General features: G+C 40.4%; 1 protein-coding gene across 4 annotated transcripts in view; it reads left to right on the forward strand.

Annotated features, from left to right (window-relative positions):
• Positions 1-27,956, forward strand: part of mybpc2a (myosin binding protein Ca) — a 98,734-nt gene that overhangs the window by 28,392 nt on the left and 42,386 nt on the right. The window contains exons 2-8 of one of the 4 annotated variants that reach the window (XM_061711180.1): positions 11,677-11,697; positions 11,897-11,917; positions 16,694-16,708; positions 17,927-18,010; positions 18,146-18,294; positions 21,711-21,828; positions 22,068-22,116. In XM_061711180.1, coding sequence (XP_061567164.1) covers positions 11,677-11,697; positions 11,897-11,917; positions 16,694-16,708; positions 17,927-18,010; positions 18,146-18,294; positions 21,711-21,828; positions 22,068-22,116 — 457 coding nt within the window. The remainder of the gene's footprint in view (positions 1-11,676; positions 11,698-11,896; positions 11,918-16,693; positions 16,709-17,926; positions 18,011-18,145; positions 18,295-21,710; positions 21,829-22,067; positions 22,117-27,956) is intronic. The other 3 variants (XM_061711181.1, XM_061711182.1, XM_061711183.1) reach the window with 3 other exon arrangements.

Below are 27,956 nucleotides of genomic sequence, written 5' to 3' on the forward strand. Positions count from 1 at the left end.
ATTTGTGTCTTTCACTCATAATTATGAAGCTTTGGATGTTTTCAACAACTTCTTTTTCAATATTCCCTTATTCACGCTGGTTTCTTTTAGTTTGGGTTCCAGATACGCAGAGGCAGTACTCGAGTTGTAAAAAAAAATCAGGGGGGATGGTGGATTTTATCATATGGGGACAGATCATTTGTGCTGATTACTAATAATATAATATATTACAAATAATAGCACTGACCAAAACACCTGCAGAAATACTGCAGGAATGACATAGCAGCAGTTAAATGCAGCCTTCTGTAAGCTTTAAATATCCACTGGGCTTACATCAAATACATCAAAACACAACAATAAAAACAGTTTTCTGAACTTATCAATATGACTCTGTCCTTCACAGGATAAGTAAAATGGATATCTGCAAAAACTCAAAATCTTAACAAGAATATTTGTCTTATTTCTAGTTAAAATGTCTCATTTTAGTAAAGAAATCTCATTACACTTAAAACAAGACTCATCATTGGAAAAAACAACAATTTTCACCTGTTTCAAGTAGATTTTCACTTGAAATAAGTAGAAAAATCTGCCAGTGGAACAAGATTTTTTTGCTTGTAATAAGAAGATAAATCTTGTCCCACTGGCAGATTTTCCTACTTATTTCAAGTGAAAATTTACCTGAAAAAGGTGAAAATTGTCACTTTTTTCTGGAGCTATTTTTCTGGTGATGACTAAATGTTGAAATAGCAGTAAAACCACATTCATTGATGAAATGACATAAGGGATGGAAAGGGGGGATGGCAGTTTTACAGGGGGGATGATTTTGACCGTTTTTATTTCAGGGGGGGATGCCATCCCTCCTCATCCCTCCTCAACTCCAGTACTGCACAGAGGAAGAGGTGGGCTCGGCGAATGAGATTAAACTGTCCTGACGCCTTTTTGTAGAATACTCTGAAATAAAAGAAATGGATTAAAAATCAAGAGGTTCAATCAGAAATAGCTGCATTTCAGGAGACACAAGACTGATCTTTGAGCAGATCCATTTTATGGTACTTTTATGTAAAGCAAAGGGCTTTATTAGCATTTATGAGCCATCTTTGAGATGTAATTTCCCACTCAGAGACTGTTTTATTCCTTCTGTATTAGCCAGACACCACTGGGATGGCTCTGTTGCAAATACGTCTTGCATTTCAGACGTCTTTGGAGAAACAGTTTATATTATTAATCAAATCTATCTAGCAGCAGCGGGAGGCTGTTTCCATGGTGAGTTTATGACATTTATTTAATGCTCCGGCTGTGTCAGAGGTTCAGGATTGTTTCCCCAAGAAAAGAATAAACCTCCTGTCTTCTGTCATATAATGTAAGAGTAAGAGATCAAATTGCGCTGGCGTGGATCCAAACGGCCCTGAAAAAACGGAGGAGCGGCAGAGAAAGCCATGAGAAATTAGTGACAACTTTCCTCTTATTTACAGTAAGAGATGGCTTCACCAGGGGCATAAAGAAAGTTTTTACTGCCTGTTGAGTCACAGATCCGCCGCCAGATCGAAGTGCTGACAGGGGCTTTAAGAGATTGCGGCCTGAAAAACAAACCTTCTCCAAAATAGAAGTGTCGCCGCCGCGCCAGTGTGCCAGACATAGCGGGCCGGCCCTGATCTCGACAAGCGTGCCAAGGCCGAGCCTTGATACTTTAGACCGACTATTAAGCGCTCTCCCGGGACGCTCTGCAGCCCCAGTTGTGGCTTGTTGTTGGTGGTTTTGAGAGACGATAGCTGTCAAGATCATGCTCCCATCCATTCCTGCGGCTCAAGTCTTTTAATACACTTAGATGCCTCAGCTGCAAAAGGAAGACTGAGAGATTTTTAAAGATGGCCTCAATGAGCGCGGAGACCTGTGAAATTATTAAAAGGGATGGTTCAGAAGTGAATTCTGCCAACGCTAAATTATTCCTGTGCAGCTGCGCGCTTTAGTTTGTCTGGCAGTCAGAAATTCATGCCTAATCTGCCATCTCATTAGACATCCTTGAGCTTTTAAAGCAACCTAGATTTGGAGTCCTAGGAACTTTGATGTCGTTATCCCATCAAAAGCATTTTTGTCTTCGGGCTGACCCTTTCAGTGAATTTAGAGCTCAATTATTCGTCATAATCTCTGAAAAACTTACTTAAATTTATCCCAGCCTTCGCTGTCGGTATAAAACTGGCTCATTTGAATCATGCACCGCTCCCCCGTCGAAATCCAATATTCTCTTTTGCCAGAGGCGCTCCCCGCAGACCTGCAGGAGAGGTGCGGCGAGACGGGCTGCCTCGGCGCTGGCTGTGGGCGGGGAATCGTGAATGTGTATTTATGCTATTCTAATTAAACAGCCTTTTTCTTTTTCAAGTGTATTTTTATGAAATTTGGGGAATATGTAGTTATTTTTTTGATCTCTCCTTTGAGAGTCAGACTTACCTGCATGATTCCTGATAATATCTCCACGTCGTACGCAGTACTCGAGTTGTAAAAAAAATATCAGGGGGGATGGTGTATTTTATCATATGGGGACAGATAATTTGTGCTGATTACAAATAATATAATATATTACAAATAATAGCAGTGACCAAAACACCTGCAGAAATACTGCAGGAATGACATAGCAGCAGTTAAATGCAGCCTTCTGTAAGCTTTAAATATCCACTGGGCTTACATCAAATACATCAAAACACAACAATAAAAAACTGTTTTCTGAACTTATCAATATGACTCTGTCCTTCACAGGATAAGTAAAGTGGATCACTGCAAAAACTCAAAATCTTAACAAGAATATTTGTCTTATTTCTAGTTAAAATGTCTCATTTTAATAAAAAAAATCTCATTACACTTAAAACAAGACTCATCACTGGAAAAAAACAACAATTTTCAACTGTTTCAAGTAGATTTTCACTTCAATAAGTAGAAAAATCTGCCAGTGGAACAAGATTTTTTTTGCTTGTAATAAGAAGATAAATCTTTTCCTGCAGATTTTCCTTTTTATTTCAAGTGAAAATGTACTTGAAACAGGTGAAAATGGTCAAATAAGTTATTTTTCTGGTGATGACTCTAAATGTTGAAATAGCAGTAAAACCACATTCATTGATGAAATGACATAAGGGATGGAAAGGGGGGATGGCAGTTTTACAGGGGGGATGATTTGGACCGTTTTTATTTCAGGGGGGATGCCATCCCCCCTCATCCCCCCTCAACTCCAGTACTGGTCATACGGCTGTAAAATCATGCATGAGACATGCGCAGTGCTCCCTAATTGAGGTGAAGAGATGGATAAACAAGTGCCCTCAGTTATGTGGAGAAATGATGGTTAGTTGTTGCCTCCCGAGGACTCAGATCACAGGATGTGGCTCTTTTACTGAGCCTCGGCTTTTTGAATCAATGACTGAGCAGCTGCTGCTGCTGCTGCTGCTGCTGCTGCATGATATGAAATAATGAGGACGTAGAAATTAATTTCCATAATTGTTGTTTAATTGCAGCAGCCAGAGGCGATAAGGCAGCAGCAGCCCCTGCTGGTAGGAGCCTCAGCCACACCAGATCTGAGCCGGGCTCAGGAACCCAGTTCAGTTTGGAGTGACGCTGAGAACATCCAGCACTTTATGTTCAACCACAAGACCAATGGGAACACATATTCTCTTCTATCGCATTTGCAGACAAGAAGGGTCATAGAAAACAAAAAAAACCCCACTCTTGATCATCATCCCCACTGCCAAAACAAAGCATTTGTTTCCGTTCACTCAGAGAAGCCAGCGGAGATGGAGGTAGAGGTGTCAAAAGTATTCACATTCATTACTCAGGTAGAAGTATAGATACTAGAGTTTGAAAATACTCCTGTAGAAGTTGAAGTATCAACTCAAGTTTTTTACTCAAGTAAAAGTATAAAAGTACTGGTTTCAAAACTACTTAAAGTATAAAAGTAAAAGTAATGTAAGGGGGAAAAAAGCCATTAAGGACAAAAGCCATTGAAAATGAATGCATCTTAGTATAATGCAAATATATTAAAGAACCATATATGTGTACTATTGAGCATTAACATGTGTTTCAGAGAGCAGGAGATATGATGACTAGTTGCCTATAAGTATTGTAATGGTGCAAAAAGTCAAACTTCAGAGGCATGTTATCATTTATCCTAACCTTTATTGGAATGTACATCCAAGTTTAGTTGCAGGAATCTGAGGGAACGGATGTAAGAACAAAACTGGACAAGAACATCTGAAACAACCACAACCAAATTCACTCTATCCGGATGGAGCAATTTAACTGGATAGTTTTTTTTTAAAGGCCGAAATGAAATAGAGTAACGAGGCTGTTTTTAAAATGTAAGGAGTAAAAAGTACAGATAATTGTGTGAAAATGTAAGGAATAAAAGTAAAAAGTCGTCTGAAAAATAATGACTCCAGTGAAGTATAGATAACCAAAATCTCTACTTAAGTAAGGTAACAAAGTATTTGTACTTTGTTACTTGACACCTCTGGATGGAGGAGGGTAAGACTGAAAGATGTCTCGAAGGCAGAAGCCGCGTCAGGACGTGAGCATGCAGATGCATGAAGGCCCACGCCGCCGCTGCGTCGTACCAACTCGTTGGAGTTTCTCCAGAACCTTTTATTGTCACTCAGAGTTTTTTTTTTACTTCCATAAATTGAATCTGCTGCTTAAACCCGACGTAAAGCAGGAAGTGTTTAATTTCTGGCCAAAGCTCTCGCCATCCGCGCGCTGGCGCGTTTGTGACTTCACCGTCGCAGCTCGGCTGTACTTAGTTCTGCTAATCCGTACGGTGAATGCACATTGTTGCATGGCGTAGGCGTACGCAGCAGCTTAAGACTTTAGAGAATTAAAGGTAATTAGAAATATGTGTTTATCATATCAACTAGGTGTAGTATGAACTATGTGGGGGGGTTGATGAACCACCTTTGTTTGGTGTTTACAGCAGGTTTCTTTTCTTTCTTTAAGCGCCATCATGCTTGAGAGAGGTGTTTATCATATTCTTGCCAATCTTTAACATTCTGAGTTAGATCTATGAGCCAGTTTCTCCATCGCTGGTGATATAGAGCCACATTTCAGGTGGTGAACACACCTGCGTAACACGGTGTCTCCAGTCAGTGGAAATCAAGGAAGAAGGACACAAGCACATCCAGCATATTGCTATTGCAACAACATAGTCAGTAGGGTAAAACTAGCCTGCTTCACGACGGTCTAAACCAGGGGTAGCAACCCAAAATGTTGAAAGAGCCATATTGGACCAAAAACACAAAAAACAAATATGTCTGGAGCCGCAAAAAATGAAAAGTCTTGTATCAGCCTTAGAATGAAGACAACACATGCTGTATGTATCTATATTAGTTATAACTGGGGGAAGATTTTTTTTTTCATTATGCACCATGTTGAGAAAAAATCGAAATGTCGAGGAAATAGTCAAAACTTTGTGAAAAAAGTCACAATTTCAAGAAAAAAGTCAAAATCTCAAGAAAAAAGTCGAAATGTCGAGAAAAAAGTCGAAATGTTGAGAAAAAAGTCAAAATGTCGTGAAAAAACTCAAAATTTCGAGATTAAAAAGGAAAGGAAAAAGGAAGAAAAAAAGAGAAAAAAGGAAAAAAAAGAAAAAGAAAGAAGAAAAAAATTTTAAAAAAAGAAGAAAAAAAGAAAAAAAAAGAAAAAAAAGGTCAAATATTTTTGAAAAAGCTCCAGGAGCCACTAGGACGGCGCTAAAGAGCCACATGCGGCTCTAGAGCTGCGGGTTGCCGACCCCTGGTCTAAACCCAGCTCACGTTCCCTATTAGTGGGTGAACAATCCAACGCTTGGTGAATTCTGCTTCACAATGATAGGAAGAGCCGACATCGAAGGATCAAAAAGCGACGTCGCTATGAACGCTTGGCTGCCACAAGCCAGTTAACCCTGTGGAAACTTTTCTGACTCCTCCTGCTTAAAACCCAAGAAGTCAGAAGGATGGTGAGGCCCCGCTTTCACGTTCTGTATTCATACTGAAAATCAAGATCAAACCAGCTTTTGCTGGTAATGTCAGCATATACGTCTTAAGGAGGGATTCGATTTTGTAACAGTTTTATAGACCATATAATTTCCTTTTTTTTCTTCTTCCATTCTTTCTTCTTGGCAAGATAAAGCCGACTTTTCTTTGAGAAAGAAGATTTAAAGAAGGTGCATTTTGTGTCTACATGTCGCTCCTTTTTAGAGCAACTGACTGTAGGGTTTCCGTGGTGTAAACACACTCAACCTCTGGTTTCAGTACCTCACGTGAAGGAGGGAAGGGAACTACAACGCTGTACTCCTGCTTTGGTGCAGTTTTCAGCTGTTGAAGATGGAAACACGATGCAGTGCAGCAACAGGGTCTTCAGCTGTATGAAACAGTTGCAAGTAAAGTTGCTTTCGTCAACAAAAATTATGACTAAATATCGTCGTCAACAAACCTTTATCACCTGAGGAAAATGAGACGAGACGCAACGAAAATGCTGGTCATGTGACGATATCGATAATTAAATATATAATGCAATATCGTAGATGAATAAAAAGCGAGACTAAAATGTAGATTACAAAATAAAAACTCTGCTAAAAATGTGTCTTTATTTTCGTTGACCAAAACGAGACGAAATGTTCTACCAAAGATCCTTAATGTCCATGTTTTCAGTAGTTTCCTCTGGTTTAATGTCCATGTTTTCAGTAGTTTCGTCTGGTTTAGTTCTGCTGGGTGACGTTAGTCCTCAATCCCAGTCGCTGCAGCGGGGAATCAGATCCAGAAGATGCAGCTGCAGAGTTAGAGGCTGATGCCGTTAACGCAGAGCTCTAGGTTCACGTCAATTAAAAACAAAGTTACATAGAGAAAGGGGCCGATGGCCGGACACGCGGGGATCTGCTCTGGGGGGGATGAAGAAGAAGAAGAAGATCCATCTTTTGGATACACTTTCCTACATTGACGTGGAAAAGAAAACCCAATGAGTCGTCGAAAAAGAAAAAGATGGGGAGAAATGCGGAAAAATAAATATGTTGTAAACTCAAATTAGAATCTTCTGTATCTGGAATGAATGTATTCTTGAGTTTATAACGTAACAATAATATAATCATAAGATAACCTTGTTTGAATAGTAAAATGGGTTTGGCTAAATACAATCTTTGACTAAAACTAGAATAAAATGGTCCTGGACAATTCTGACTAAAGTAAGACTAAAATGCTAAATTAGTCGACTGAAACTTGACACGACTAAAAGGAGAATGAACGTGACTAAAACTAATAAAAACTAAAATGATAGCTTGACCCAAATACTAGACTAAAACTAAAATTGAAACAGGCTGACAAAAACAACACTAGGGTTGTTTGGGTTCATGGATATTTTAGCCAATGACAGCAGTCCCACCTGAAGACGCCCGCTCTGCTCCGCTACAGAGACACGTCAAGTCTATTTCAGCGCTCAACTGCAGCTAAGCAGCAGTTTGAATGAATGGTGAGGGAGACACAAGTCATTTCTTCTTAAGGCTCTTCATGTTTCTCGGGCCTAAACTGTCACAGCGTTTATTGCAGATCCTCCATGATTGTGGCAGCGTGCACCGAATCATGCACGCTTTAATAATCCATCATCACTGAACTGATATTTAATTCCTATGGGATGAGACCAAATCTCATTTCCTTGTTATTTTAACAGATGTCTAATTCCAGAACCTTGTTTTGAGAGTTTTGAGTTTAGTAAGTATTAGATGAACTTTTATGGGTCTGCTTTTGTTTCCGTGCGCGTGGGCACATGCGTGGTTTCCTTCCTTGTCTCGTCCTTGCACCACTCATCACCAAGTGCCGGTGTGTCTGACGGCGTTCTGCAGGTTGCACGATGACGTCGTTGCGAGAAACAGGAGACAGATCGAGAAGGGCGGGTTTTCGTTTCCACAGTCGCCTGAAAATGCTGACCTTTCAGATGAAACCCATCGCCGAGGGGAACGCATTCAGCAAACAGTGTGAAATACCTGAGCGTGGGTGCAGCAGCCGCACAGCAGAGCGGCTGAATGCAACGTGAGCTGCAATGAATCGGTGCACACATGCATGCAACAGGTAGAGTCATGGAGTGAGATGCGTACTGTACGGTTAAGCATCACACATCATCAACAAAAACGAGGCCCGTGAGAGGAAATGACTGTGTTGCAGACGTGTGTGAGCCTCGTTCACCTGTATGCAGTACTGGAGTTGAGGGGGGATGAGGGGGGATGGCATCCCTCCTGAAATAAAAACGGTCAAAATCATCCCCCCTGTAAAACTGCCATCCCTCCTTTCCATCCCTTATGTCATTTCATCAATGAATGTGGTTTTACTGCTATTTCAACATTTAGAGTCATCACCAGAAAAATAACAGCAGAAAAATAACTTATTTGACAATTTTCACCTGTTTCAAGTAAATTTTCACTTGAAATAAGTAGAAAAATCTGCCAGTGGGACAAGATTTATCTTCTTATTACAAGCAAAAAAATCTTGTTCCACTGGCAGATTTTTCTACTTATTTTAAGTGAAAATCTACTTGAAACAGGTGAAAATTGTTGTTTTTTCCAGTGATGAGTCTTGTTTTAAGTCTAATGAGATTTTTTTTAATAAAATAAGACATTTTAACTAGAAATAAGACAAATATTCTTGTTAAGATTTTGAGTTTTTGCAGTGATCCATTTTACTTATCCTGTGAAGGACAGAGTCATATTGATAAGTTCAGAAAAGTGTTTTTTATTGTTGTGTTTTGATGTATTTGATATAAGCCCAGTGGATATTTAAAGCTTACAGAAGGCTGCATTTAACTGCTGCTATGTCATTCCTGCAGTATTTCTGCAGGTGTTTTGGTCAGTGCTATTATTTGTAATATATTATATTACTTGTAATCAGCACAAATTATCTGTCCCCATATGATAAAATCCACCATCCCCCCTGATATTTTTTTTACAACTCAGGTACTGCCTGTATGGGTTTAAAGTCGGCGGGTAGTGGAGCAGACAAGAACGTGTTGCGGTCCTTTTCCTTCTGAATGTGTGTGAGTGTGTGTGTGTGTGTGTGTGTGTGTGTGTGTGTGAGAGAGAGAGAGTGTGGACATTCAAGATGAATTACCGAGACCAGCTTTCCTCAGCTTCCAACGAGTGATTCACTGCAGAATGAAGCAGAGCAGTGTTGCTTTAGTAACACTCCCCTCCTCGGCGGGCGACGCCGACAAATTCAGATCCATCCCCCATAAGACTCGACTGTAAGCAACAATCCTGAGGAACAAACGTGACCTTTGACCTGGAACGACGCGGCTGCTGCGGCGGTTTGCTTGTAACTCCCTGCAGAGACCGACTTCAGCTTGTTAGTATCAGAGCCACCGGGTCACCGAGCGAGCGTTCCCCAACGGTCCGAGGCTTCGCCGCAGCTGGCGGCGCTGCAATGCTGGGTCGGGCGGGTTTGATGGATGTTCAAGTCAAATTCTCCCAAATTAAGGGAGAACGTGCTCTTTATAAAGCTCGGTGACGTAACGGGGTCTGTGCTGGAGGTACAGGCCTCTTCTTCACGTGTTGGGAGTTGCGCGGCGTGTGTGGGGGAATAAAAGCGTCAGATCAGATCAGATCCAAAATTCTTTGCATTTTGTAAAAAGCTTTCAATGTTGACACATTTTTGGCTCATTATTTATGAAACTAAATACAATATAGTATCAGGCCAACCTGATCTCACAAAAATCCGTGAAATGCCCACGACCTCTCACCACTATTTTCCGTGGTATATACACGGAAAATGGTATAATTCCGTGTGAGCACCACGGATATTGTTCCATGCAAAGTCAGCCTCCTGCGCCTACTAGTAGGTAGAGTAGGGCCCTACTGGCCCATATCTATGGGATGATTGTTATCGTTTTGTCCTTAATTCAACGGTATGACAGCAGTCAAATCGGGTGACGGATCCCATTGACTTCGCATAGAACAATATCTGTGGTGCTCCCATTAAAACCTCTATAAAACACTGCTAAAACAGCGTTAAAAACATGCTTTTACAAACTGACAGTAACAAACAGTACCTTGCGTGACAAAAACTCATAATTTATCCACTATAACAAAGAATAATATGTAAATAATAATAATGTCATAATCCGTGTATATATCACGACAACGGATCCCATTGACTTTGCATGGTACAAAATCCGTGGTGCTCACACGGAATTATACAATTTTCCGTGTATATACCACGGAAAATAATGGTGAGAGGTCGTTGGCATTTCACAGATTTTTGTGAGATCAGGTTGTATCAGGCTTTTGCCGACCAAGTCGAACCAGGAACTGGCCGGAGTCTCGGTTTCAGCCTCCCGCCATTGTGGTCTCAGCTTCTGTGGAGGACAGCTTTTAAGTCTTAAAAAAGCCAGTTTGCTCTATTTTTTTTAAATGTACCAGTGAAAACATCTTAATCAGACTGGTTTCTGTTTGGGTGTCAGAGCTCTGCGACTGCTGCCGGGTACCTTTTCCTCTCCTGCTTCTGCAAATGCTGATATAATTGATAAAATGCCTGCAGCTATCTTAGGTGCTTTCACCAGCAGACGCCACAGTTGTGGCATCCGCTCTGCCGGCCTTCCTGAGGCCCTCTATAAAGAGAGGAATCCCTCTGTGAAGATGAAAATACAAATGAAAAGTGTTAAAAACTGACATAATTACCCTTTTACATCATCACAGTCACCAGCAGATACCTAACCTGCTGCAGGCACTTCCTGTGCGTTTGTTCATTCTGTCTGCTAATTAGAAATGTTGAATTGTAGAATCTTATCGGCTTCATGTCCGCTTCAGCGTTATTATGTCACTATTGTTTGTTTTTGTGCCGTATGCAGTACTCGAGTTGAGGGGGGATGAGGGGGGATGAGAGGGGATGGTATCCCCCCCCTGAAATAAAAACAGTCCAAAATCATCCCCCCTGTAAAACTGCCATCCCCCCTTTCCATCCCTTATGTCATTTCATCAATGAATGTGGTTTTACTGCTATTTCAACATTTAGAGTCATCACCAGAAAAATAACACCAGAAAAATAACTTATTTGACAATTTTCAACTGTTTCAAGTAAATTTTCACTTGAAATAAGTAGAAAAATCTGCCAGTGGGACAAGATTTATCTTCTCATTACAAGCAAAAAAATCTTGTTCCACTGGCAGATTCTACTTATTTTAATTGAAAATCTACTTGAAACAGGTGAAAATTGTTGTTTTTTCCAGTAATGAGTCTTGTTTTAAGTGTAATGAGATTTTTTTTTTACTAAAATGAGACATTTTAACTAGAAATAAGACAAATATTCTTGTTTAGATTTTGAGTTTTTGCAGTGATACATTTGACTTATCCTGTGAAGGACAGAGTCATATTGATAAGTTCAGAAAACTGTTTTTTATTGTTGTGTTTTGATGTATTTTATGTAAGCCCAGTGGATATTTAAAGCTTACAGAAGGCTGCATTTAACTGCTGCTATGTCATTCCTGCAGTATTTCTGCAGGTGTTTTGGTCAGTGCTATTATTTGTAATATATTATATTATTTGTAATCAGCACAAATGATCTGTCCCCATATGATAAAATCCACCATCCCCCCTGATTTCTTTTTACAACTCGAGTACTGGCCGTATGTGTTTGTGTTGAGTTGCTGCTGGTCCGTTTTCTGACTCACGTGGCTTCTGTTTCTCTGCTTCACCTTTTGCTCGTCCGTCGCCAGCAGAGGTCCAGCCGGCCGTAGGTAAGCTTTGCTTTGCTTTGTCCTCGTTACTGTGTCTGTGTGTATTTATCTCCAGCCTGATGTTGGAGATGCCTCCTGCTAAAAGACTTAAACGTTAATCTGATCTTTGTTGAGCGGCTTTGTCATTCATGGGAATTGTTTTAACCCTTCATTGTCTCAGAAGATAATTTCCATCTATAAACTGTCTCTTTTCATTTAGCCAACAATGAGCCCAGGGATGGTAAGGATAAGACACCACACACTGTACCCCCAGCCTGCCTTTTGCGTCTCCTTCTTTGTGCCAGTTTTTTTCCTGTGATCCGCTTCTAGAGCTGGTAGATGTTGATATCAGACCGAGTCTCTTCCTCCCCGAAGCCTGGGATTGCTCTGGTGACGGCTATCGCTGCCGCTTAACATCTCAGGTTTCCACTCAGCAAATTGATTCACCAAGAAGATTTCAATTGCCTCGCAGGGAATTTTGCCTTCATTATCTGTGCAAATTGACTCTAAAAACAATCACAACATTAAATATTTATGCAGCAAACAAAAGTGACAAAGTGCCTGAGCAAATAGACACAGGGACTTAAATGTAAAGTATGAAAACAATCGTACGAGGCTGGATGAAAGCAATTTAAATCATCACAGGTGCATCTGATAACCTGTCAGATAAAATAGACGAGCAGTTAAATAAAGACGAGTCTTTCAAGAAGAGATTCGCTTCCACCACGGCATCCGAGTGAACGTTTGAGTGTTTCCAACTCATCAGCTCTGGGTTTTTCTGAAAAAAATGTATATATCCTACTTCTGCTGGATATATGTAATCTGTGTGTGTGTGTATATATGTGTGAAATGTACTACCTTTGAGGAATATTACTGCATTTTACTGTCTGTTCTTGCTGAAATGCGACGACATCGGTTTTCATTCTCGTGGCGCTCAGATAATAAACGGCTGATTGAGCGAATAAGCAGTGAAACTACTTGAATTATTCATTTACAGTATGTGCAGCATCTCTAATTGTTTGATGATCAGTTTCTCAAAACAATTACCCCAATTAAAAGACTTACAACAAAGACTTTTAGTCGATGTTCAGTCAGTTAAAATTACATTCGGCATTTATGGGTTTAGAATGAGTTTAAATCCCGGTGATGGAGTCGTCTTTACTCTAAACCCATAAAGACAAGTGAAGCATGAATCTGCTTCACAATGTGATGACAGCATCACAGAGTGCCGTCTGACTCCAGGAAAAATGGAGAATACATTTCTTAGAAACAGTTGCGCCACAGTTTTAGCTATTTCTGGAGCCCGGAGGATTTCCTAGCGCCGTCTAAAAGTGTAGGAGTCATTTCTGAGGCCAGACCTCACAAGAAAACACATAAAAGTCACTATTGTTTACATTTTTTTTTACAGAAATAAACAGTTCAGTTTGAAGATGGGATTTATCCTTTCTCTGCTTGCAACACACGCATTCTTCTACACCAGGGGTCGGCAACCCAAAATGTTGAAAGAGCCATATTGGACCAAAAACACAAAAAACTAATATGTCTGGAGCCGCAAAAAATGAAAAGTCTTGTATAAGCCTTAGAATGAAGACAACACATGCTGCATGTTTCTATATTAGTTATAACTTGGGGAAGATTTTTTTTTCATTATGCACTTCGAGAAAAAAGTAGAAATGTCAAGATTAATGTTGAAGTACAATCTTGAGACAAAAGTGGAAATGTTGAGAAAAAAGTCACAATGTCGAGAAAAAAGTCAAAATATTGAGAAAAGTCGAAATTTTGAGAAAAAAAGTCGAAATATCGAGATTAAAAAGGAAAGGAAAAAGTAAGAAAAAAGGAAAAAAGAAGGAAAAAATTTGAAAAAAAGAAGAAAGAAAAGAAAAAAGAGAAAAAAAGAAGAAAAAAAGGAAGAAAAAAAAGGGAAAAAAGGTCAAACATTTTTTAAAAAGCTCCAGGAGCCACTAGGGCGGCGCTAAAGAGCCGCATGCGGCTCTGGAGCCGCGGGTTGCCGACCCCTGTTCTACACGGACACGCACACACTTCTCCAGCCAGATGTGAGATGAGCCTGGACCGTGCCCAGCTCCTCCAGACGTGAAGGTCGGTTGCTCCAGAACATCAGGGAGGTTAACTTATCCTGAAAATGGTCTCATTCTGTTAGTTGAGGACGATGAAACGGAAATATCCCAGCGGACATGGCAGGCTTGCAGTGCCGCAGCAAGGAATCCAGACTTTAGACGTTATTGTCATCTCAAATGTATAATCCGGCATAAACATGGGTTTATGAGAAGGAGGGTTTCTGGCGATGAGCAGTTACATCTGGCACAGCTGGTGGGTAACTATGACTACGTTTACATGCAGTGAAAATTCGGGTTATTGCTAATATTCCGGTTACTGAAACATTCAGAATATTCCGTTTACATGCGTGAGCAAACAGGGTTATCCCTGTTTACATGGTATTTAATCATTCGGGATATCTGGATCAAACCAGCGAAGCGCGGAGAACGTCATGACTCAATTCCCGTCATTTCCGCTTCTTCTTCCTGTATCCAAATTCAAAACAAATGCTGCTTCGTGCAACTTTTCGCTCACCTTCTTGTAAATCTCGCTATCCCGGTACTTTCTACCGTCTACAAATGCCAAAATGTTCATATCCTTCATTACATTTATGAAGTGATTAGTCTCCTCCTCACTCCAAAAGTGTGGCGTGGTCTTGCATTTCGCCGTGTTTATAAGAACTTCCTGGACTCAAAAGACCAGGATTCCTTGTGAACAGAGCATGCGCAGAAAACAAAGTCATGTTCCGTTTGATGGGGATATTCCGTTTGGCGTTTACATGACCCAATATTCAGGTTTTAAAAGGAGTAACCCAGGGGTCATATTCAGGTTTTTAAAAAATTCTGGATACAATTCTGGCTATTCAGGTTTTTAAAAACCTGAATATGAGCAAATTTGGGTTATTCAAAGGGGTTATTGGTGTTTACATGGCTGTGCAAATTCGGGTTATTGCTAATATTCGGGTTTTAAAAGGGTTATTGATGCATGTAAACGCAGTCTATGATGTAGTTGGTCTTATGGTTATTTTGAAGAGCTAAAGTTTCCAACAGCACACGAGGAAGACATGAGAAGCTTCCTCTTCGTTCATATTGTTTCCTCTCAGTAAAAGCTTAAAGGGCATTTCTCGTTGGAAACCCACGATAGACATTTCCCAGTTAGATGCAGCTTCCCAAACAGACACGTCGGTGCGTGCCGTATTTTCCGCACTATAAGGCGCACTGCATTATAAGGTGCACATTCAACGAATTACGTATGTTAAAACTTTTTCCATATATAAGGCGCACCGCATTATAAGGCGCACTAAATATCTGGTAAAATACCGTACTATAGTGGCTGGGGTTGAGTTACGTATCTACCTGATGGAGCTGCGCTACAGGAAATGCTACAAAATCCTACAGCAAATGCAAAAAAAAAAAAACAAGAAGAAAAGTACTGTATGTCAAACTTTATTAACAAAATAAAAACCAGCTTTGCTCCGTCTCGTCAAAGTGGCCATTATGCGAGTCAGCGTCGCTGCTGTTGTCTTGAACGTCTGTGACGATTCCTGACGTTTTTAGTGCCGTTACTTCGGCGACACCAACTACAGTAGCTACAATCCCCCTGACTATAGTAACAGAAATTACCGTAATGATCATATAAGGCACACTGCATTATAAGGCGCACTGCCGGTTTTTGAGAAAATTAAAGGCTTTTAGGTGCGCCTTATAGTGCGGAAAATATGGTAATCCTCGTCGTTTGTGGTTCCACTAGGTGACAACATTCGATGTCTGGATACAATTCTGGCTGGAAGATTTCTTTAGTGTAGTTGAGCTTGATCATGAGGCTCGCGGGAGACGTGCAGGAATTACCACCAACCAAAGACACTTAAGACGACATGAACTTGTTTACAGGAAGTTCATGACAGCTCTCTTTATTGTCGGTAGGTAATAAGAGGAGACAAAAATAAAAGGACATCTGATGTTCTCTCTAAAGCAGTTACAGTGCTGAGAAGTTATAAGGGAAATAAGAGTCCTGTAAAATATGCAACACAACATTACACTAATAAAAATTCACCGACAACAAAAGAGAAAATGAAAGTGATGAGACTGAAAGCTGAATATTGTTGCATCCTTTCCCTCTGCATTGTAATAAAAGAAGGATTCTTTTTCCATTTGTATTTCCTGTAACGTCCCTCCGTTTTCTAATTAGTGGCGGTTTAGAAATAAACTGATCAAACAGAATTAGGATCCAGGAAAGCTCTGGGTTCTGTGCCAAGGAGAGCGTCTGCAGCTCGTCTCGCTCACAAACTCCACGCCAACGCAGCAAGTATCCCATGTAACACTGCCGGAGTGTAAACATTCAAAAGTGTCCCCCGGGGCCCGTTCCAGGATCAGTTCTTCCTGCTTAGCATTCCAACTGGAACCTTTTTTAAATCATGCTAAACATCTGAACTCGGATCCGTCCTCAGGGGTGCTTTTGATTAAAAGATCAAATTAACCAAACCCATAAAAGCTCAGAGGGGAAGAGGCGCGGAGACGGCGCCGCTCTCTGGATTTATGGAGGTGCATGCCCTTGTTTGACACGCGGCCCTGGATCCATTCTCCCCGGTCTGGACCAATGGATGTCCACGCAGGGTCCTACTCACATCCCTCGGCCTGTTCCGTGTGCTCTCACGCTGCTCGGAGTTACAGGACGTCTGACAGATGCAAGGCAGACAGTTTATTTAGATAATGTGCAGTTAACCCGCCTCACTTCAGCACCGGCGACCTTTGAACTTGAGTGTTACAGACATAACTCATTAATTTTGAGCAGAAGACAGAAAAGGTGTTCTTCTTGGAGTGTGAGAGCACGCTGATTTAATGAGTGTTTCTCACGTGAAGTCAAGGTTTTCGTTGGGCCAATTAACGCATTTGTTCAACAGCACAGCACAGATTCTACCCAGACTGACGCCTTTTTTCTCTTTTTCCCCCCCACTTCCATGCAGAGTTGCCTCCCGATGGTAAGAGAAATTGATATGTTAGCGTCTCTATAAGTGACTGACAAGCAAACACCTTACAAAAGGTTGCATCGATTTACCTGAAAAAGACAGGAGTGAGCAATAAAAGAACAGCTTCCAAGATAAGACATTACCAGGGGTCGGCAACCCGCGGCTCTAGAGCTCTTTAGCGCCGCCCTAGTGGCACCCTGGAGCTTTTTCAAAAATGTTTGACGTTTTTTTTCCTTTTTTTCTTTTTTTTCTTTTTTCCTTTTCATTTTCTTTTTTCTTTTTTTCTGCTTCTTTTTTTCTTTTCTTTCTTACTTTTTCCTTTCCTTTTTAATCTCGACATTCTGATTTTTTTCTCGAAATTTTGACTTTTTTCTCGACATTTCGACTTTTTTCTCGAAATCGTGACTTTTTTTCTCGACATTTCGACTTTTTTCTCAACATTTTGACTTTTTTCTCGACATTTCGACTTTTTTCTCAACATTTTGAATATTCTCACAAAATTATGACTTTCTTCGACATTTTGACTTTTTTCTCAACATTTTGAATATTCTCACAAAATTATGACTTTCTTCGACATTTTGACTTTTTTCTCAACATTTTGACTTTTTTCTTAAAATTGTCTTTTTTCTCAATATTTTGACTTTCCTCAAAATTTCGACTTTTTTCTCAATATTTTAAATTTTTTTCTCCAGATTTTGACTTTTTTCTCAAGATTGTATTTCAACATTAATCTTGACATTTTGACCTTTTTCTCGAAATTTTGACTTTTTTCACAACATTTCGACTTTTTTCTCGAAGTACATAAATGAAAAAAAAAATCCTCCCCCAGCATGTGTTTCCTTCATTCTAAGGTTTATACCAAACTTTTAATTTTTTGCGGCTCCAGACATATTTGTTTTTTGCGTTTTTGGTCCAATATGGCTCTTTCAACATTTTGGGTTGCCGACCCCTGGACTATACAGTCTAAGCTTTGTTTTTTTTTATTATTATCATTATTATATATATCTTATATTGCATCTTTACTCCCAGTGCATCAATTTCCACTGAAGCTTCTAATCCTCCAAATTAGTTTGCATTTCCAAATGAGGAAGCTGCATTTAAAGAGGTGATCGGTGTGTTGCTTGATCCCTGTGTTCTTGTCTCTGCCGTGATGAAGAAGGCCATCACGGCGGCGCTGCGGGGATGTTTTCCTGCTTTAATTGTCCTCTGTGATCCCAACTCTCGTCACAGACACAGCACCAGGAGAAGGTCCTGAGATGTCCGAGCTGGCCGGCTTGTTCGTGGTCAGGCCAGAAAGTGCCACAGCCACCAAAGGTACGGCACATGAATCGGTCACAGACCCCTGAGTTACGACAGCGAGGACCGGGGCGGCCGCTTCGCACAACAGCCGGTTAGAATAAAGACGGCTCTTTGTTATTAATCCATGTGCTCCGTCTCTGTCACTGGCAGGAAAGGACATCACGTTCTTGGCTAAAGTGGACTCCACAAACCTGACGAGGAAGCCCGTCATGAAATGGCTGAAGGGGAAGTGGCTGGACCTGGCGAGCAAAGCCGGAAAACACCTTACGTTTAAAGAGACTTACGATAGAAACACCAAGGTACCGGGTCATGACATGCACTGATGCACAAAGCCTTTCCATGTTACTGAAGTTATTCTTATTGGCTGTTTTTTGTCCATACTCAAAATCTTTTATTCTATTGTGAAAATGTTGTCATGGTTTCTAACAATACTTTTATCCCAGAGGGTTAGATATTTTTTGATAAATTCATTGATTAAATGTTATCAGTAGGGTTGCCACCTTTCAGAAATAGAAATAAGGGACGCCCTGATTTCAGCAGCGCAGGAGCCAAAAAAAAAGCCCCAAAACTTCTAAACTGAATAAAATGTGTTTATTTTATATGAAAAAACTAAATGCTTTGATTTAAAGTTTAAAGTTCTTTTAATAGCATTGAACTTGCATGACTGTACAGACAGCCAACCATACTAGCAACTGAAATAGCCTCCTATTCTATGTATGTCCATATCAGCCAAGATGTATAATATAGCCTACAGGTGAAGAATATGGTGTAAAAGTTAATTTATTTCAATAATTCAACTACAATATGGGGTAACGGTTCACTTATTTCAATAATTCAACTAGAATATGGTGTAAAAGTTAATGAAAATATGGTACAAATCGTGTCCCGTATTAGTTCAATACGGGACGCAACATTTTTTTCTCAAATAAAGGACAATTCCGTATTTTACGGGACGGGTGGCAACCCTAGTTATCAGTAGCCTACGGTGGCCGAGACCCGCCATTGCTGAAAATAAAAGTAACGCTGCAAACAGAAACAAACGCCGCTGCAAATAAAATAAACGCTGCAAACAAATAGAAACGTTGCTGCAAATAAAAGAAACGCTGAAAATATAAAGAAACCCCGCTGCAAATAAAATAAAAAATTATGCAAATAAAAAAGCCACAACGGAGGTGAATTACCGGGGACTGTTTTTGCCGATGCACCGGTGGTTTTATGTGAGAGGACACCGGTGTTGTTGTTTTTGTTGTTTTTATCATTAATAATAATGCCAAGAATAATCTAAACCGTGGGTAACAATAGTTATTTGGATGAATGTGAAGTTGAAGCTGTGTGTGGTGGTCAGGGACTTCTCCTCTATAAAAACTGTAAGAAAACACCGGTGCATCAGCAAAAATAGTCCCCGGTAATTCACTTCCGTTGTGGCTTTTTTATTTGCGTCGTTTTTTTTAATTTGCAGCGGTGTTTCTTTATATTTGCAGCGTTTCTTTTATTTGCAGCAGCGTTTCTTTTATTTGCAGCAGCTTTTCTTTTATTTGCAGCTGCGTTTATTTTATTTGCAGCGCCGTTTCTTTTTATTTGCAGCGTTTATTTAATTTGCAGCAGCGTTTGTTTCTGTTTGCAGCGTTACTTTTATTTTCAGCAATGGCGGGTCTCGGCCACCGTAGTAGCCGGATGCAACAACGGCAGAAATATTAAAAGCTTTGCTTTATTAGTCATTTTAAGCTTCCCCGAAGTGAAAGGTGTCACGTATGGACAACCGTCCTGATCAGCTTCCGAAGCTTTCAAATTGATTAACATTTCTTACATTTTTGTCAAGCTGCAAATGTCAAGTTGAAGCAAAGTTAATAGGACTTTTGTATTAACATCTGCACTGACTGTTCAAGAATAAAGCTCTTTAAGAGCATGTTTACGTTTCCTGGAGTACCATCATGGTGCTCTTGTTGTTCTGAGCATGAACTACATGACGTAATCAACATAAAATGCCAATTTTGTAAATGTTACCTGCTAAAGCGCTACGTTTATGTCGTCATCGTTGAGGAAAGGCTGCTCGTATCATCCCTGAAAGTGTCCGTAAGCCCGTATAATGATTTCCATAACTGTTCCTAATGCAGCGCCGTCTGAGGGCCCGACGGAGACAGAGGTCCAATATTGATTTTCCGCCTCGTCGTCTCTGCTCAGTGGCTGCTCGACATTCCTTTAATTACTCTTTGATGTTACTCTTAACTGCGGATGATGAAACATATGAGGTTTTTGCAATTTAACACAGACAAACATTACTGGTCTTAATTTCTGAGACTCTGTCCCTCTAAGATGCTTTTTCTTACGTCCAGTCAGTCTACTGACCTACAGTATTACCGGTTAACTAAGTCATTCCTCCAGGGGTTATGTTGTAGTCAGTACTCGAGTTGTAAAAAAGAATCAGGGGGGATGGTGGATTTTATCATATGGGGACAGATAATTTGTGCTGATTACAAATAATATAATATATTACAAATAATACTGACCAAAACACCTGCAGAAATACTGCAGGAATGACATAGCAGCAGTTAAATGCAGCCTTCTGTAAGCTTTAAATATCCACTGGGCTTACATCAAATACATCAAAACACAACAATAAAAAACAGTTTTCTGAACTTATCAATATGACTCTGTCCTTCACAGGATAAGTAAAATGGATCACTGCAAAAACTCAACATCTTAACAAGAATATTTGTCTTATTTCTAGTTAAAATGTCTCATTTTAGTAAAAAAATCTCATTACACTTAAAACAAGACTCATCACTGTAAAAAACAACAATTTTCACCTGTTTCAAGTAGATTTTCACTTAAAATAAGTAGAAAAATCTGCCAGTGGAACAAGATTTTTTTGCTTGTAATGAGAAGATAAATCTTGTCCCACTGGCAGATTTTCCTACTTATTTCAAGTGAGAATTTACTTGAAACAGGGGAAAATTGTCAAATAAGTTATTTTTCTGGTGTTATTTTTCTGGTGATGACTCTAAATGTTGAAATAGCAGTAAAACCACATTCATTGATGAAATGACATAAGGGATGGAAAGGGGGGATGGCAGTTTAACAGGGGGGATGATTTTGACCGTTTTTACTCCAGTACTGGTTGTAGTACCACTTACCTTTCCAGTATTTCGTTGCTCATGTACCAACATTTTTGAGCCATGTTCAAAAATGTTCAAAACAAGCTAATATTGTTCATGAAATGGTAAAATGAACACATTTTCAAATGTGGGTTGCACACAAATATGAGAGCATCTATTAAACCATCACAACATTCATCTCATACATGTGAACATCCCTGTTTGGTTGAGTGCTGAATGTTTTGCACGTGACTTTTCAAGGTTTCTCAGCTGTGAATTATTGTAGATATTAATCAGTCGCTGCACGACTGCAGGTTTATTTATGGGAGCCAGCACGTGCTTTACATCAAAGACTCTGCGCCGAATGCTGAAATATTCTGAGATAAAATAACACAAACACACACACAAACGCTCTCAGCGGTTCTGGCCTTGCAGACCCCGGACCGTTGCAGTCGACTGATAATGCGAAGCAGCAACTGAGTAACTTTAACTTGATTGCTTCATCCTTAAAGCAACATCACTTCAGGTGTTTCCTCTCGAGCGTGTGATCGAGCGCGTGCGTGTTCGGGTGTTCATCTCGTCGCGCGTGTTCTCAGCATTTCACCCCCTCTCCCTGTCAGATCTACACTTACGAGATGAGCATCATCAAAGTGGTGGATGGAGACGCAGGTGGCTACCGCTGCGAGGTCACCGCCAAAGACAAGTGCGACAGCTGCACATTCGAGGTCTCCGTGCAGGGTAGGTCCGCAGACACACACTTAATCACATTTTTGTCAGCTTCCATTCAGCGCTTCCACCATTACTCTGTAACCGACTCTGTCAGCCAATAACTCGGTGAGTATGATGCACATTAGGTGCTATCATTTAGCGGCCTCGCGAGGTCGTCCGTCCATTATTCGTTTGGTGCTCGGGCCTGCTGTGTAATGAATTGACCTAGCTGAGCTGTCGCCACCCTCTCTCTTCCTGTCTGGATTCAGCTGTACAAGAAGAATCGCAGGACAACATCTTGGAGGCTTTTAAGCGATCGTAAGTGTCAGAAAATCGAGAGTATGCTCAACATGTAACAGTGGCAACCGTCTGCCGTCTGCTCGTCTGTAGATCGCTGCCTCTGGGCATCTGCCAGCCTTAACGCGCGTCTCTGCCTGTCAATCCCACTCTGGTAACCGACTCCCAGCAAGTCAGTCCGTCAATCATCTCTGTCCCCGTCATGTCTCAGTGCGTCTGCTGCTTCGCTGCTTTGCATCACCTAGAGACCCCTCTTGCCTGTGATCATACATATTACATCACATGTTCCGTAGAAAACCACTTTGGGGAGCTTTTCTCTCTTTTTTTTTTCATGTGTAACTGTTTTTCCCCGCTGTCTATTTCTGGCTGCGGTTCTGCCCGTGGGAAGCGTGTCTATGTAAATATGTGTGGTGTTTTAATCAGCTTCTCTCTGACACCTTCGGTTCCATATTTACAATCTTGGTTGGAAAATATCATTTGCTTTATTAGAGCTGTAACCCCGGAGTCTCGCCGGGCCAAAGCGCTGCAGTCTGGCGGCACGGCGGTTTCTGCGGCGCCATCCGTGCAACCTCAGGTCCCACAATGATGATTTCGCTAACAGATTGCTTCCTGTTCGGCTGAATTTTGGGAGATTACTCATTTATCCAAAGGTTTTGTTTTCTTCTGAGTTCAGAGTAAAATACCGGGTCTTCACACTCAGCCTTGGTTCTGTTAACCGGACTGAGGTCAGCCTACCCACTAAACCACAAGATACCAACAGGGAGGGGTTTTGTGAGGCACATGGAGATGCGGGTGAGCAGTTCGGGGGAGTTAATGAGTGGTTGTGTTCTCCTGAGGAGACCTGGGGGCTGGAGAGGGCAGAGATCGCTCTCTTTAACCCAGGGGTGTCAAACTCATTTTGCTTGGCGGGCCGGATTTGACCAATTTTTTTCTCGCGGGCCGCACGCTCAAAATAACAAAAACGGTGAAAATTTGTTTTTTTCTAATTCTTTTTTTTTTACTATTGTTATCTAATCCAATATCAGTTTAGTTAATTTTAAAGGAAATATGCACTTTGTTTACACTCTAATTATGTAAAATATATTTCTTCAGGATCTTTTCTTGAAATTTCTCGTTTTTTTCAAATTATGTAGAATACTTTTAATATCGTTTTACAAAGATAAACAGAAACAAGTATGTTTTTTTAATATTTCGCTTTTTTATAGGAAATTTAATTAAAAGCAATATCTTTCTTATTACATCCGAGAGTGTTTCTTTGTGATTTAGAGATTTTTCCAGTACAATTAAGTGTATTTATTTAAAAAAATTGGCGCAGATATTTACGCCAGTGTGCCGAAAAAGTCAGCACTTCTCTTTTAAATGTTTTACTTTGTAAAAAAACTGAAATTCTCCGAATAAATATCTTCTATCATCTTTTTTAGCAGTAATATTTTTCCTGCGAAAATATATAATAGTAGTCAGTTAATATAAATAAACGACCGTCTGCAAAGAAATAAAATCAGCAAATGCATTCTAGAAAACTAAAAAAATTACAAAAACTGCTCTGTTTGTGGAATAACGATGGATTTGTAGAAGAAATATATTATCGGATATGCTGCGATTCATGGCAGTTACTTATGCGTTTTTAGTAAATTAACATTTAGTTTTTTTGCGTTGGAAACTTCTTGCAGGCCACGTGAAAATCTCTCTCGTGCTGCATGCGGCCCACGGGCCGCACATTTGACACCCCTGCTTTAACCCCTTATACTTATACTTGGTGATCAGACCTTCATTCAGCCTCCACTAACCAGTTGTACGTTCACAGTGATCCCACGAAGGCCCAATGTCCCCTCTTCAATGTGTGTGTTCATAACCCACGGTGGCATTCTGCTATCTAAAAATGGTCGACGGAAAACACAGAGTATTGATTTAGCACATCCTGACTCTTTAAAGGTGCCTTTCCACTAGCAGGTGGAGACGATCAGGGCAGATGAGAACAAGGGAAGTCAAGACGTAACTGAAACACAAAGACACGGGTTTCAAAATAATCCAGGAACTAAACACCAAAACCATGGCAGGGACTGCCCTGCAAATGAGGTCAGGAACATTTGCAGGGTGAAAAAAGAGAGGTACTCACCCGCCTCAGCCCTCTGGGAATCCTCAGATTCTTTTGAGGTGCGTCTCCAGTTGCAGGTCTTCGGTGGTCTTTGGGGTCCTTTCCAAACACCATTTCCATCGTCCACTTCCATCTTCATCAAATGTGCTTACATTTGACGAAGAAACAGCGATAGATTTGCCAAAGAGGAGGTTCAGGAAAGGTTAATCGAGGGGTTTTCTTTAAATCAGAGATGAGCAAGTCTTACTAGATGATAACCAATATGGTGGTGTGGAAACTGTGTGACTGTCAGACCATGAGAAACAAAACCCTACGATCCAATAGAACAAATATTGAACTATTTTTTCCAATCCGTACAATCAATGAAGATGATGGAGGGAATGTTTTCTCCGAAACATTGCAAAAGTGACTTGGAGATAAGTAAGATTTCATGTTGTGGTGCAAGTTTAGATTTAAAAAAAGAGAACAAACTAAACTCCAGGAACATTATTTCCTGAAACCACTGGAGCGTCTTCAGGAAACCTGAACATTGCTGGGTGCTTATCCTCCGCCTGGAAGACTGGGAGAATTTCCAAAGAAAAGGTGCGCCAAACTTGTAAGATCATTCCGTGAAGACTTTAGACTGCCGTTGCTAAACTCTTTTTTTATGATTTTGAATAAATCCCTAAAAACGAATCTTCATTAAAATGACAAATGTTGAGTTTTCCAATAAGAATAATCCCTGTATGTCTTAAAATAGCTTAGGTGTAACTCCGTACATTTGCCAGATTTAGTGCTTGGGGATCAGTAAATATGCAAATAACACCCCCAACACACCCCCGCCCATCCCCCCAACAGTCATGTTGCCAGTTTTCATCAGTTCGAAGAAGCAGTCTTACTCTTTTACTCTGCATTTGTGTGTCTGCTTTGCTTAACCGTTTGGATCTGTTGTTGCCCGTAAGCTAACTCCAGCTCACTGTGAGTCTCTGAGGTTGTTTCCTGCTCTTTTACTTGTCTCCGTCTGATGCGTCTAATGGCTATGCGTCCTAAATTTTGTGTCCATGCAGTCCAAAGCTACTTGAGAGAACTGTGCCAGGACGGAAGTCGAATGTTGAAAAAAAAAGTACTATCACTAACATCCAGTTGCCACGATTTTACAGTTCATAAGACGCGTCCGCTAATGTAAACAATGGAGAAACAGCAGATCTTTGAAGACAGATGGTTGAAAGTAGTTAATCTGCACAGGGCGGGAAAGGGATACAAAGGAATCTCAAAGTATTCCGGCATCCATCTGTCTACAGTTGGACACATACTTGTTTTATTTTAATAAATAGAGACAATTTAGTTCTGTGGCGGCTCTAATAAGTCAAAGTCTGGCAAAGAAGACTCCAAAGGCTCAACAAACATCCTCAATGGGGTTAAGAAGAATCCTTGAGTAACAGCTAAAGGTTTCAAGACATCACTGGTAGGGCTGGGGATTGATTCAAATGTCAAGAATCGATTCGATTCCGATTCTTAAGATTCAGAATCGATTATCAAGATTTGATTCGATCTGATCCGATTCGATTCCGATATTGATTTGGGTTAGTGTTATTAAAACTGTTTTTTGAGCTGTTGCATGAATTATATGACTGTAGTTATGCAAAATATTACTACTAGTATTATATTGAGATTTAACAGCAAGTATTGGCAGCTAATGATGCTGTAAGGACCAATCAGCTCCCAGAAACATCATGTGGATCAGAATTACCAAACAGATCCAGGGAGGAAACAGAGACAGATGAAATCGCTTTTATTTTTTCCCATATTCCGTTTTTATTCGTTCCATTTTCGGTCTATTTTGGTTTTTAATTTTTGAGCATTTGGTTTTTAGCATTTTTTGCAAATGTAACCCCAAGACAGTATATAAAGTAATGAAATATAGACAATTTATGCAATTATAACCTAACACTTTAATGTTTTCATACCTTTAAACATATTTAAAGACAAAAACATGACACCAGTTATTCTCGTGTCCAACAAAATATTCATTTTTTGGGGATAAACAAAAAAATAACCAAAAGTTGTAATGTAATGATGAAAAAAATACATAAATAAATAAAAGAAAGAAAAATAAAAAATAAATCGATCTTTAGACACATGAATCGATTTTTAGGAATTAATATGAGAATCGATTTAGAATTGGGAAATTGATTTTTTCAACACAGGCCTAATCACTGGAAGTAACAACAGTAAAGTACGGCGGAGGGAGCATCATGATTTGGGTTTGCTTTAGTGCCTCAGGGCCAACGTTGAGGGTGAAGTGGATTTCCTAGTTTACCAAACGATCCTGCAGGATAAGAGCAGGACGGCTGCGTACCAGCTGATGCTTGGCAGAAGCTGGGTGATGCAGGAGGACAGTGACCCTAACCATTGAAGTAAATCCACCACAGAACTGATTCAGAAAAAGGTCCGGCCAGAATCCAGGCGTTTACTCTGTAGAGAGGATGTTGAATGATCTCAACAAAACTCCAGACGCCAGACGTCCAACAAATATGTCTGAACTGAAGCAGAAGTTCAAACATCTATCAACTTCAATTACTTTTCATGCCAGAACTGTAAATGCTTAACGAGGGTATTAAAAAAAGACATGAAGAACTGTTATTGCCCTCATATTACTGGTTTAAGTACATTGCATTTGTTTATTATTGTGATAAAGATGAAGATATGATCACATTTTAAGGGAAATTCCTGCAGAAAACCAGAAAATATCCAAAGATTCAAAAACGTTTTTCTTTCCACTCCATCAATCCGTTAGTCAGGCCGAATTTGAGTTCTAAGGTTGTGCAAAGAGTGAGTATTTTGCTTCCAAAATTTGCATTTAAACCGATTAAAATTTCTATTAATTATTGTCTATTCGTCAAGAAGAAAGTGTATTTGCTCTATTGCACACATAAATAAACCCTTTCTGTGAACCGTTCCCTCCAGTTTTTCACATCAGTTTGCAAAGATGCAGAAATAATATCCTTAAACAAAGTGTTTTGTCAAACATCTGAAGTGCCTTGCTCCTAACATTTGGCCTTAAATTGCAGTCGTCGCCCGACGCCGCCCTCCACAATCCCTCACATGTGCTCATGTTTGATGATGTATCACAAAAGCCGTGGACACAGAGCACAGTTACCATCGTTTTACTGCTCGCCCAACCATTTGATGGTTCCTTTCCCTGTGAATAAGGGGCCCGTGAGAGTTTACTCCTGCCCAGATAGCAGGGGAACCTGGATGGATGTCAGCCTTGGATAAACTGCTCATCCATGGAACGCACATGATCAGCCGGAACGGCTTTGAATATTCTCGTGTTTATCTTGGCCTCGGAGGAGTTCAGAGAAAGGCACACTTCAGAAAGCACACTTCAGTAAAACACACTCCACGCTCTGAAAAAAAATCATTCATAGTGGAAAACAACAAGCACTCGGTCCTGTAATTGTTTGTTGGTGTGTTTCATGCACTGTACTTGTTGCCTTGATGAGCGCGAGAGGGTGACTGATGATTCAGAGTCACATAAATGTGTTTCTTTTCCTCCCCCGTGGTGGCAGATGTGCATGCCAGGAACAGGGCTTTATGCGAGGAAACAGGTTACTCCCCTGTTATCTCACATTACACTGTGAAAGATTTTATCGACTTTTTAATGTGGGTGCAGCTGTTCACTGATGGTTATGTCAAAGACTCGAAGGCAGCCTCCCCACCGGCCACATCTGTGTTAAGAGAAAAGGTTTTCATCCAAGCCACACTGAACAAGCGCATCATCATC

The sequence above is a fragment of the Cololabis saira genome, chromosome 21 (genome assembly GCF_033807715.1).
Source record: "Cololabis saira isolate AMF1-May2022 chromosome 21, fColSai1.1, whole genome shotgun sequence".
NCBI classification, from domain to species: Eukaryota; Metazoa; Chordata; class Actinopteri; order Beloniformes; family Belonidae; genus Cololabis; species Cololabis saira.